At 40.2% G+C, this 13,824-nt stretch overlaps 1 protein-coding gene across 3 annotated transcripts in view; it reads right to left on the bottom strand.

Moving 5' to 3' along the window:
* The window catches only part of ANTXR2 (ANTXR cell adhesion molecule 2), a 143,546-nt gene extending 135,047 nt beyond the window's left edge, over nt 1-8,499 (bottom strand). For all 3 annotated transcript variants that reach the window (XM_057729060.1, XM_057729061.1, XM_057729059.1), the window contains exons 1-3: nt 7,704-8,499; nt 6,973-7,044; nt 4,840-4,911 (exon numbers count right to left, since the gene is read on the bottom strand). In XM_057729060.1, coding sequence (XP_057585043.1) covers nt 4,840-4,911; nt 6,973-7,044; nt 7,704-7,855 — 296 coding nt within the window. In that variant the 5' untranslated portion in view covers nt 7,856-8,499. The remainder of the gene's footprint in view (nt 1-4,839; nt 4,912-6,972; nt 7,045-7,703) is intronic.
* Between the last annotated feature and the right edge of the window lie 5,325 nt (nt 8,500-13,824).

Here is a 13,824-nt window from a genome sequence, read left to right on the forward strand (position 1 = left end):
TTTTAATGTAAGCATTTGCTTGATTTTTTACAGACAGTATTACATTATTGCAATAAAATTGAATAACCTAGATGCATGGAAATTTAAAACATGAAAGCTCTCCCCCACCCTGAATCTCACTGCTAAGACAATATTGTTGTTAACAATTTGTTGCTCATCTTTCAGACTTCTTTCCATGCACTCATTATCATACACACACACCATAAAAACAGTTAAATTTTTTTTGTTTTGATTTAGCATCTTTAACAGAGTATTCTGCAACTTGCTTTCTCAGTTAGTACAACTTAGATATATTTCCACAGCAATACATATGGATTTTCCAATTCTTGGAATGATTGTGTAGTATCCCACTCTATGTCTAAATTAATTATAGTATCATCAATTGATGAGCATTAAGATTAACTACAGTTTTCACTATAATGAACAATGCTGCAGTGTTTAATTTTGTGCATACCTATCTTTGCACACTGGTACTAGTATTTCAGTAGGGCATGGTCCTTAAAAAGTAGGATTGCTGATAGAGAGACTTCTAAACTTTTACAGATACTGATAAATTTCCCTGCAAAATGAATGAACCACTTTGTAAATTACCAACTCTTATAAAAGACTATTTTACCACAAGTAAATTTTTAATTCAGATTTAAAGGAATTAGAAGAAATCCTTTCAAATAATAGAAATGTGTATATTAGTTACACTTTTTTATATAAATTTAATTAAATGACTTCTCTTTAATTTTCCACAAGTTTGCCTAAGGAATATTTTTTCCTAAGTAATTGATTATTATTCACAGGTCAAACAATTACATGACTTTTTCAATTTGGGTACAGGTATATCAAAAAGAGAGTTGGAAATGTTTGTAACTGATCTATAACAATAAAAATGAGAAAATTAGCAAATATGTCATCATTTATCATTTCTCAAGGAGAGAAAATATGTGATAACAGTTAATAATGAAGGTTCTAGAGTCAAACCATCTCAATCACTCATTCAACAAATATTTACTGAGCATCCACTATGGGCCAAGCCCCGTTCTAGGTATTAGACATATGGGTGAAGGTGAACAAGACAAAGAGGACCCCTCTGCTCTCATGCAGTTTACATTTAGGGTAATGGAGATAAAACAAATTGATTAATTAATAGAGCAATTTCAAAAAGTGATAACCAAATAGAGTATTGTGAGACATTACAGGGGAGATGAGACAGGAATCCTTTACACCCGACGGTGGGGCAAGGCCTCTTGGAGGAGGTGATGCATGGGATGAGGCCTCAATGACAGGAATGAGCTAACCAGGGGAAGATCTGGGGCAGAGAAAGAGCAAACTTGCTAGTGCAGAAACAAGCTTGGCCTGTTCGGGGAATGGAAAGATGGCCAGTGTGTGAGACTATGGTACACTACGTAGTAGGAGAGGATTGGGTGAGCAGTCAGGTAGGGCTTCTAGGCCATTGGAAAATGAGTGCTTTTTTTTCTCAGCCATTAAATTATCTTAAGTGTGAGAGTGGTATGATATACTTTACACTTTAAGAGACCACTCTGGCTAATATATTCCCCACCACTGATTAACTGTGTGTCCTTGGACAAGCTACATTACCTTTCTCAGCTTCAGTTTCCTCATTTATAAAGTTGACATAATAGTATGTTACATGGAGTTGATATAAGGGTTAAGTGAGGTAATGAAAGAAAAGCATTTTGCACAATATTTAGCACATAATAATTGTTCACTAAATGTTTCAACTAAATCACTTTTACATCAAGATTACATTGAACAGAACTAAGCATAATTCACTATCCCCAACTTTGCAACACAATAACTAAAAATATTCTTTAAAATTAATCCTGATTCAAATTCTCTAATATTGAGAGGCTGGATATTTTCATACTGAATCAACACGGCAATTTCCTCTTACCTGATCGTCTAATACAGCCCTGAGCTATAAGTGTTTGTGTATGCCTCCTACTGCCACACAGGAGATTATTCATCCTTGTGTCACCTACAGAGCCCACAGTGCTCAATACATCATATATAGAGCAGACAAAGCAGCTAGGTAGGTACGTGGATGATGGACTAAAAACATGAGTATATAAAATGCATAACTGATCATTTCTCGCCATGTTTATTATTCTGTTCATGCATTTACATAGTACCGAAATTCATGCTGAAACCCTAACAGAAGACACAGCCCAACTGTAAGGACTTACTGCCTTTCAATCTTGCTTCATCTCTACTGAAACTATTTAGCAACACTCTGAGAAACATGAAGGAGGTACTTCTCATATTTACCTAGGTACTGAAGAATTATGAGTAAAGAACCAAAATTGTGAAACCTGCTGTATTTGACCTCTGCGTTTTCCATGCACTCAGATCTGTGCATGTGACACTGAGAAAGTTTATACGTAGAATTTCCCTTTCTAGGCTTTGAAACAAGGATCCCCAATAGTTGTGGAAGCATTTGTTCAGTGATCCCGCATCTAAATATGTGAATGGTTTCTACACACTTAAAAGTGTATAATGGATGAAAAGTGACATTATATCCAAATATAGAGTACCACAGAATTTGAAAAGTTACTGATTTAATTAAATAAAATTAGTAAAAGAACTACTAGGTTTAGAAAATAATACTTTAGTGGAGACTGTTCTGTGATATACAAAATTCTTTTCTAGGATCCTCACAAATCTCTTAAGAAAACATGGTAGATTATGTCTGCAGTTTATAGACATAAAAACTGACACACTGAGTAGATGATTTATCCCAAATCTCTAATCAGTAAGTAGCAAAACTGGAACTCTAACCCAGGCCCAATGTATGTTCTACCACCCCAAACTAATGCAACATGCCAAATAGTGCAACTTGTTAAAACTGAACTCATTTCCTTCTATTTAAAAAGAGACAGAGGAGCCAACTATATTTTTTTTTAAAAAGTGCAAGTAGCATTATTAAAATTCCTCCTAGAATTTTATTATAAATCCTTTCAAGCAGGATAATAATCCCTTTATATAAGCATAATTCCTCCTCATCATTAAAATACTACATACTCCCTAGCTGCAGATAATAATAATAGCAACAAAAAGGCTCTCATCTCTTGAATACACATATGCCAGACCTGTCCTACATTCCCCACATTCATTGACTTCAACTCTTATGAAGTAGGTATTATTATCACCACCACCATCATCATCATCATTATATAGACAGAAAAAACTGAAGAGGTTAAGCAATTTGTCCATGACCATTTGCCTAGTAAATTGGTTCAGCAACTTATAGCTGCAACATAATGCTGCCTCTTGAAACAGAAGCCTCTTTATCCCATTCCAACCTCTTCCCTATCAGATTCAACCAACGATAAGGGAAGAATCTCTAGTTGAGGTTGACACGATTTAAGCCCTTTCCATGCGTGTTTATGCAATACCAATCTTGCCAGCCAGTGACTACACCTTATCAAAGTGCTGGAGGATTCACATGTAAAGTACCTAACAGAGAACCTGGCACAATGCACGCAGCTGACAATTACTGAGAGTCCACTATGTGTCTGTCATTATTCTAAATGCTTTTCTCGATACATACACTCCATAAATGTTAACGTGGTTCTTTTTTTTCTTTTTTTTTTTTTTTGTCCTAATGGATAGGCTGAATCAAAAGCTGTTTCTTTGTACATTAAGCTGGGCAATGGAGAAAACGTCTTTTCATGAAGGCAAGGACTGTTATATCAGTGGGTATAAAAAGCTGTTGTATACGGGTTGTTAGGGACTACTGTTGCTCTGGCCCTTGATGAGACCCAGATGCACATAAGAATGTATGAAAGGAAGTATCAATGAGGAGACTGAGGTAATAAGCTGGACTCCCCACCTACAGAGAGATTTCCTCTCCAGGAAAAGTAAAACTTAAAGCACAAATAAATCAGAAGTTTGATTCATTTTCCAAATCAATTCTGTGAATTTTAAATGTTACTTCCCTGAATTCCTTTAAATATTATGCTTTCTTGACATTTTTAAAGGAAAAAAATACTTTATTTAAAGAAACTGTATACACAAAACTTTTCAGAAATCCACATATCATGCAAAACAAGGTATAACCACCTCCCTTGATAAAACTACAGTTTGGAGAAATTTATTTCAAAATAACACTAACCCTTTCATTTATTCAACAAGAATTGAGTGAGAACTATCTTGCATACTTTGTGTTAAATGAAGTAGACATAAAAATGAAGTAGAAAATCTCCCTTCCCACTATGGAAAGAACCATTCTTTAAAATGCGTCAATGACTACTTCTAACTTTCACAATGATGGGTTCAAATGACACAGAAATGGTCATATAAAATACTATGATGTTGGTTTGGAAAAAAAAATACACACACACACACACACACACACGAAACTGAAAGCAAGTTCCTTTATAAAGGTAAACATATTCAGCATCAGTGGACCTCAGAGTAAGATGTCTGCTCAATCTAGTAAATTATCCAGATAGATCCATATCTTTCTCCTCCCTAATGTTCTTCAAATTCCTAGTTGATTAACATATTACATCTAAACAAGAAAGATGTAAAACTACTTACAGTAACAGAGAGAGGGAAAGGTGGGAGGTAGTAAATACACAACTGAGGCAGAGATCTGGGTTCCACTGTACATTCCACAGCCAGTATGAATGATATTGATTTTCAGATTATCTGCTCTTTTATTTTATTCATACCTCCTTTTCCCCTCTGTTAGTGAAGAGAACTAAATTGTCTGTACACTTGCTTGATTCCACTGAGAGGCCTGAATCACCACTTGGAAATATCAATCATTCCTTTAAGATTAGTCTCTACTAAAAGCCTGCAGTGAAATGATAATGCACTAACCTGTCTCCAGTTAATGGCAAAATAATGGTTGCTTGAGAAGAGAACACAATGAAAGATAATCTCATTTGAGGGCTGCAAAATAAGAAAAGAGGCAGTTAAAACATTTTTAAAAGAAATATTGATACAATACAGATGTATAGCTACGGAGTCTCATTTAAAATCAGCCTCACTGAATGGTCCAGGCTTCTTTTAAATGGCACTCCCTAAGTAGATACACTTAACTCTTCTCAACATTACTGCATATGTCATTTTGGATTTAGTCAGTGCTTCTCAGCACTCAAGCACTCCTCACTGGCCCATAGGGCCATTTAGGAAGAGACTAGCTAGAAAGATGAATTCTAGGCCAATGGAAAATTCTTTTGAAGAAAGTGCTTCTCCTTTTGGTGTTCTACCTCATCTTCTAAGAGGCCAGTCCCTTCAGATGATTATCATTAGCAATTTTAGAGCTGGAGAGCAGTCCATTTGATTTAATTACCACAGCTATGAGAGGAGTTCATACAAAAGTTATCCTTAAGTAAGATTACTTAAAGAGTTTCATGGACAATGTGAAAGAGGAGAACAAATCACATTTTGATTGGATGTTTTCAATTTTCCAAGTCTCAAACATCACACTCCAACTGACAACAACTGCCCTGCTTAGCTACACCTTTTAAACTTTAAGCCTTGGTCTCATAGCATGGTTCTCATGTCAAAGACACACTACACAACTCTTACTAAGATCTGAAACTGAACATGTGAAAGTAAGACTATAAATTGAAAAGCAGAATGTCAAAGGATTATGCACATTTGAAAAGTCATTCACTTCAGTAGTCACCCTTTATTCACTTCCTGCAATATATTATTGGTTAGTAACTGAGCCACTAAACTTGAGCCAGAGAACTGTGTATTATAGAATTCCAATTTGCAAACCAGACCAAATAAGAGCCCGACTTCTTGCAAACGTACTGAAGTGATCCATTGCTTTTGATCAAAATCTATGGAACACTGTGCACACTCTTGGATTAAATCAGAAAATTTATAAGCAGCTCTCTCTTCTGCCTTTGACATTTATGGATATAAGGCCTTGTTTATTTTTCGTTCCTAGACAAGTTTACCTCAGATCCTGTCCAGAAATGAGTGTTATACTTGGCTTCTTAAGCAGGAGACTGATGATTGAACATGGACAAGCATACATTTTTATAGGGATAAGCTTACTGCTGCCAATAACTAAAAGCAAGGATTGCCTAGGCCTCTACAGATTGTTTGAAGTTACTTGCAACATGACTTTCAAAATGTTTTGATCATCCAAGCCTGTTTTACAGAAAACATTTGGGCTAACAAGACTGAAAGAAGCAATATTTAATGATACAGCTCCTTTTCATGTCCTTTCCATTATCTTGATAAACTTGCATTTTGCTCACTGCATTTTTTCTTCTTAAAAAAAGAAAAGGAGGAAAAAAGCCTCAAAAGCTTAGTGCCGTAAGGTTATTTTTAAGTAAGGATGCCACTAATTCCTGGTTACCTCTAAATAAGAGAGTAAGCTGGATTTCATAGCAGTTATGCTTTTTATAGGAGAGAAACCAATCTTTCCTAGTAAGGCTTACTGCATATATAGAACAGTTAAATTTTAAATGTCACACACCCACACATTGTGTAAACACAAGTCATTTCTTTAAACACACACAAAAGTGCCTTTTCTGGTAGTGGGTTATTAACACATGTTCATTTGAAGTTTACCAACACTTTTTTTTTTTAATGAGGACCTCAACAATGCTAAGAATTGTGTGGAAAGGAAAATATATTATGGATACTATTAGCATAAAATTTTTAATGTGATAAATTATGAGAAAGCATAACAAATTCAAAACAGATGAAAATTCATAAAGGAAAAGACATTTGGAATCATATCTGAAGATACTTCCCCAGAGCCTGAGCCAAGTTTCTGGGATCCAGATGAAATAAGCCCTCAACAACTGAAGGGCTGTCCTAATAACAGCATGTGTGTGATAAGACCTTGAGGCACTTAAAAATCAACATTTCAGTAAAGGCTCTCCCTGCAAATGGTTTCCAAAAAAGGATACCCTATCTACGCTTTGGTCTACTTCCCTCTACATCAAAACTCCCTTGATTAGAAAAGAAAAATGGGAGAAATACCTCACAAATCTCTCTGTAAGTTGTTGGACAAAATTGTAAATTTCAATCCAGTTATTTGCCACACTCCCAGACCTGAAAAAGGAAATTGAACTGCTCAGAAAAACAACACATTTAACAGGGGCATAACCTGACTTCTTCTTCAAGCAAAGTAACAGTGTCAGCAGCTGAAACTTAGGTGCTACAAGAATCTAGGAAGTCAACCCATCTTCAGGGACCACCTGTCTGCTAATTGTTTGGAGTAGGATCCCAGCTCTTCAAAATAAACACAGCCTTCCTTAGAAGGAAATGCAAACCACGCTGGGTATGATAACCTTAGACTTTGCCCAGCTACAGTGAAAGCACTGCGATCAGGATAAAACCAGGCAAACTTTAGCCAGCGTGAGGCAGTGAGGACAGAGGGGCTGAGAAAGAATCTTGTCTGGGTTACAGGGTCACAGAAGACTACCCCAAGTGGCCGCACTCCCGTTTCCCAAGAAACCCCAAGACTGGCCAGCAGTGACTACCCATCTCCCCAGAGAGCCTAGAAGCTCGGGGCTCCTCCTATCACCCCGCAGCCCGCACAGATCCGAAAGCGCTTGCCTTTCAGACAGAGATAGCAACAGGGCACCCACCCATCACCGGGTTACCCGCACCCCTCCCAGGTCGCACACACATCTTAGCCTCTCCAGCCACAGCTCGCTAGCCAGAGCCCCTCTCACCAGAAGACCCTGGATCTCCCTCCCGCAACTCACTTGTCCAGGACGAAATAGAGGTCAAAGGCTCCACGGCAGGAGGGCTGCTCCTGGGCGCTCACCAGCCCCCCAGGACCGCTGACAGCTAGTAACCACAGCCCGGGAACCAGCCAGCTCCCGGGACTGCGGGCCAGGGAGAGCCCCGCCACCATCCTGCAGCCAGGGGTCTGTGACTCCCTCCTGCTCGCAGCCCCCTCGGCTTGACTCGGTGGCGATGCTAGGGTGGTAGGAGTTACCAGGGACGCTACCCTGGGGTGGGGGCCTGCGAGCAGCTAGGGCGCCGGCGCCTGGGTCAGCGGGACCCACTAACTGACAGAGGGAGGGAGACCGGGAAGGAGGGAGGTCCTAGGAGGACAAAGGGAGACTCTGAAACCGCCGCAGCTGCCGCCGGAACTCTTGACGAATCCCAGTGGAAGAGCGATCCAGTCCTCCCCCTCCCGATTCCGGAGAGTTCCTGCAGACAATAAGGGCCCTCGGCGACAGCTTGCAAGAGAAGTTCCTCCCCGGCCTCTGGTCGAGCCTCTAGCGCCCGCCGGAACCCGGACCGAGAGTTCCAGCCCGCCGGGAGGGCTCGATTCCGGCTGCTGCAGCGCGCTGCGGGACAGGCACCCCCGGGACGCGGCCACCGCCGCGCACACTTGGAGTGGCGACCCCTCTCTGCTGGTTCCCTTCCTCCAGCGGCCCAACTCCGCTAGGCACTCCAAACTTTCTGCCTTTTACTCCGCTCTGGCACAGCGTGGCCGGGCGGTCCCCTTTAGGGGAGGAGGCTGAGCGGGCCTGGGGACTGGTGGCTCCGGAGAAGCCACTCACAGCAGGCCAAAAGCGCGATCTGGCCGGTCCCGTCAGTGTCAGAGTGCGCCCGAGGGCGGGGCCTGATCCGGAGCCCGCCGAGCCACACACACGCACACTTGTGGGTTCGTGCCGGGCTGAAGATGACTAACGCTTGCCAGTTTTTGGAGAGGGGAGAAGTAGTTTAGAAAAACAGATGTCCTCTAGAAACGAAACATCTCCATGTATCCTGCAAGCCCGGCCTATTTCAGCAGCTGTGCAAAGCAGCCCTCAGCGTCGTTAGGAAACTGAAGTCTAGCCATCTCAAGGGAGGTGATGCCCCCCTCACTCTGCCCCACCCCCACTACCGCAAGCACACTTGCTGCGCCCGTACCTAAGGAAGGCCACTTCCTCTTTTTTTATAAACCTGCTGCATTGTTTCAACTCACCAAGCCTAGAAAACAGCAGGTGGGGGGGTTGGGGGGGGTGTGAGTGGACTGAACTCTTCAGGAGCAGACAGTTGTACCTCAAAATATTTCATCCCACTGTCATTCATCTCAAGCTGCAGATATTAAGAATTTCATCTTGGAGCAAGCTAGGCCACCCTTGTCAAACTTGTGCAGGAGCAAAAGTTTGCAGGCCTTTGGATTCTCTGTTTACTCATTTTGCACTCCTTCCCTTCCCCCACCACACCTGTAACTTTTGCCTTCCCCTGGTGAAACTGGCTTTTAGAACCTAACAATCTCGCTGGGATACACACCAATGATTGACAGTAATGTGCAGGGTCACCTCCTCTTTTTCATTTGAATTAAATCAAGGCTCTATGATAAAAAGTTCATATAGTGCCTTATTACATATTGTCTTAGCAATTCTAATGGTTGTCCTGCATATTTAACTTTTCATTTACATTATCTTTGACATACAACCAGATTTGCAAGCTCTTTGAAGATAGAAACCTCACTTTAACAAAGATTTATTAAGTACCTACTATGTGCTAGGCACTGTTCTAGGACCTAGAGTTAAGGCTCAGAACAAGATGACAAGCTCTTTTCCACGAAGCTTGCAGGCTGGTTGAGGAGGAAAAACAGACAAAAATACAAAAGTAAATGTCCATATTAGAAACTAGTTTGCAGAGATTTAAAATATGGTACTATAATAGAGAATGACCAACTAGATGACTAACACAAAGAAGGTAGCCATTTCAAGAGCCAAAGAGGGAAACACTCCCAGCTACTGCAACTTTCCATAAGTATTAGCTTAGAACATTCAAGAAACAGAAAGAAAAAGAGTATGGCTGGAGTTCTGTGAGAAAGAAGTAAGCGAGGTAGGGAGGGACTAGTATATGCGCTTTGTAAACTGTGATAAAGAATTCGGATATTTTATATTGTGTGACTGGAGCACATTAAAGGAGTTCCAGGGCTGGGGAATGGGATAAATTGATATGATCTATGTTTTTCCAACATCATTCTAGCTGATATGACACTCTGAATTTGAAACAGCAAGGATGAAAGCAGGAAAACCAGTCAGGAGACTATTGCAGGATCAGGGCACAACAGAATGGTACCTTGGACCATCATCCCTATCGTGGCTGAACTGAGAGATATGAATGGATGAGAGCTTCAATAAATACAGGTAGAGCCCCAGTTTAGAAATGTCTGCCACTTAGAGATGCAAATTCTGCTATCATCCACTGGATCCACCACTTTTTACCTGATAGGGTAGGAAGGATACTGATGGGGCAAGTGGCTGATTGCGTGGAAGATTAATTACACTTTTATTAGAAAGAAACATAAATCCTCCATTGTTTTCAAGTAATTGAGCTCCAGAAAAAAAAAAAAAAGTTCAATGAGAGGGATGGCTCTATTATAAGCATCCTAATTCTGTGCTCCTTGGTCTCATCTCTTCTTAAGGTTCTGAAACTCTGATTCTTTTGCAGCCATAATGCCTCCAGGGATATGCTGCCACCTCTCATTTCAAATTTAGGCCCAACTGTGGATACATGAATCTCTTTGACTTCCCATAGCAAGACTGGAACAGGATGACATTTTCAGGAAACTTGTATTAACAGCTTGTTAAAGTTTTTTTTTTTCAAGGTTTTCATTATTTACTGTTGGTTAAAACTGGTCTCCATTTTCAACTTTAGTTTTAATCAAGACAGAATCCAAGATAGCATATTCCTTTAGCAATTAATATATCAGTACAAGAATGAATAAAATCTGGGGGAAAAAACTGACAGAAAGCAACGACACCTGGTTTCAACTTAAGAGGGGACAGGAGGTAAAGAAATATGAGGCACAATGCTAACCATGCACTCTATCTTCAGGATGAAGTATTTTAAACTCACATTGGCTTCCTTTTCCCCAAGCTTCTTATCTCATTTTCTGCTCAACTTCTGGGACTCCACAAACTAGTCTAAGGATCTATCTTGTGCTAGGCCCAAACTAAATAAAGCAAAATCATTTGGACTTAAAACTTGTTCTTCCTCAAAATTCCTAGACCCTCCTAGACTTCTCTCATTCAGTTCTTTCCTGACCATGGCCAGCAGAGGTGATTGACATACTAAAGTGTATGTATTACCTTTCTTTTGTTTGTTTGTTTGGGTAATTAATTCAGCCCAGTTCTGGAACTTTTATCATTTCAATCCTTTGCTCATGTAAGATCTACAGCAAAGCAGGGATGTGGCCTCACCTAGCACAGACCAATAATTAATCAAATCACTTTCATCTAGTATAAATTAATGGGAAGGTCATTAATTACTGGGGCAACCAAGTGTCCCAATTTGTCCCAGAATGTGGGGTGTCCAGTGACATGGGACTTTTTCAGTGCTGAAACTGGGGCAGTCCCTGGGATAGTCCCTAAAGGAGGCTCTTTGCCACCCTATTTCCAAGGAATAATGAGGGAAGGTGAAAGCAAGGGCAGACTTGGGAGTCTCAGCAAGCCATGAAGGAGGAGTGGTCACAACAGCAACACTTTCTCTTCCCCTCTCTCAGGTGAGAGGACTCGCACATTGTATCAGATGGACACTGACCAAGTAAGGCTTCAAACTGACTTTTATACCATTACAAACATGCTGGAACGCTGTTTAACTTTCTGTTTTAAATCAAGAATGGGATAGGGGAATGCAGGTTTTTAAGCAGAGGGAGATGGTTAAACTGAATTATTTAGATAAATAACCTAAACAATTTCTCTTTTATCGAATTATCTGCATTTCTGCTTAAGTATTTTGCTTCGTAATTCATGCAAGCCCCTGCTCTTTGAAAGTTATTTTTTGTATCAAACCAAACTTCTAGTTCAACATTAGAATTTATCACCTTGTTACATAAAATATGCTAATAAATCCAAAAACATTTTAAACAGTTTAATGCAGCTAGAATAGCTTGATATTGACACTTGATAATTAAAAGTGTCCACTAGGCCCTCTATCATTGCCCATCTCTCGTACCTACAGAGCTCCCATGGATTTCATGCTAAATTTTATTTAATTATTTATTTACTAGTTTTTATTTAACAAGTATTTATTGATACCTACTAAGGAGGTATCTGGTAATATTCTAAGCATAAAACTTGTACCCCTGCTCTCAGGAGTTCATCTTTACAATATTCTATCATTAATTTATTTCTAACTCTCCTGACCCTAACGAACAGAAGAGACAAATTAAGCAACAATAATAAACACAGAATGTATTTATAAGTAAATACATTATTTATAAATGTGTTCTTTATCTGTAAAAAACCATAAAATCTATATTATTTATAAGTTGATAGCTTTGTATGACATCCACAATGACAAACATGACTCTCCCGGAAGTAAATTACCATACAGGAAGTGATTCATATTCACAGTGCATATAGAGTGATTCATTATATAACTACCGTGAGTCACAGGAAGAAAATAAATCTATGTATAGATGACAGAGCTTATTTAAGTTCTATCAGTATAGTCATTAAAGAATTAGATTTCCCCCGTGTTTAAACTAGTTTCTGGGAGTGAACAAAATGTTTTTAGAAGGTGCAATTAATTCTAAGTTAATATCGCTATGTATGACAACAGGGAATGTCAGACAATGACAGAGAATGGTTACTAACATCTGCATTTGGGATTGGGTGTATTTTAAATCTAGTTTCCCAGAAACAGACCTGAGACTCTGGGATTTACCTGCAAGAGGTATACTGGGTCATGCTCTCAGGAGCAAAACCTATGAGGGATGAGGGAAGCAGAAATGGTCAGAGGGAGAGTTGAAACATGGCACAATTGCAAAGGAAGCCTCAGCCAACCCCAGTGGTAGCTCTGGAGCCAGAATGGCCTTTCACAGTTGTCCTCAATTGAAGAGGCAATGGAGCCAGGGTTTTGTGTCTCCTTGTGGACCAGCCATTAAATGAGGCTGCCTCCCTCTTTAGAGAAAGTATAACCTTGGGCAAGGCAGCTTCCTCTGGCTTAGGACAATTGTAAGAAGGAACTCAGCTGTGAGCTGCCAGCAGTCAAAACTCCTGGCTGTGGGGAATGAGTGCCTTAATCCTGGAGGAGGAATCTAGATGATGCAACCACAGCATTCAGAACATCCACAAAAAGCTAAACACCCGGCAGCTTGTTTGATGAAAGTCTTATCTCATGGGTAATGTCAGACCTTCACAAACCAGTAAGGCTCAGATTGGCCTCCTGGAATGATAAAGTCCTGTGAAGGTATCTCTTCCTCTCATGCCCTCTAGAGTAGACCTGGTCCAGGTCAGTTTCTCAGTTCTTAGTGAAATTATTCTAATGATGTTCTATCTTCCCATGCCTCCCACACAATTGAGTGTGATGTATTTTTCTGAAGTGCAAAACCAATCATACTAATCACCTACCTAATAATTGCCAATGAGATACCATTTCCTAATCATTTAAAGCCCTCCACGATAGCATCACAAATTAGCTCTATATCTTCACTGCTAACAAGTTAAGCACCCTCATGTACTCTATGCTCCAAAGAAACCATGATAGTCAACGTGCCCCCCATGTACACAATTATACCTTTGAGACTTGCCTCATTTCATATGCTCATTTCCCTGACACCATATTCCAGGTGTCAGATTCTATCTCCTCTTTCTCTTCCCTTCCATACTGTTACCAAACAATTCAGGTTAAAAGCTATTAGCTGCGGCCAAGCAAATGGTCTTCCAGGGGGAGAGGAGCTATAGTAGTCGAGGGCAGGGTGTCAGAGGACAACGGAGTGAGGACTGTCCCCTGGTGCAGGCAAGGGCAGGCTGGCATGGAATATTGAGCCATAATGGATGAAGGGGATATCCACATGGGAGGGCAGTGACCCAGCATGTGAGGTCAAAGAACCAGCCAGGTGAGGAGGTTACCTGTGTGTGT

The sequence above is a fragment of the Hippopotamus amphibius genome, chromosome 3 (assembly GCF_030028045.1).
Source record: "Hippopotamus amphibius kiboko isolate mHipAmp2 chromosome 3, mHipAmp2.hap2, whole genome shotgun sequence".
Taxonomy (NCBI): Eukaryota; Metazoa; Chordata; class Mammalia; order Artiodactyla; family Hippopotamidae; genus Hippopotamus; species Hippopotamus amphibius.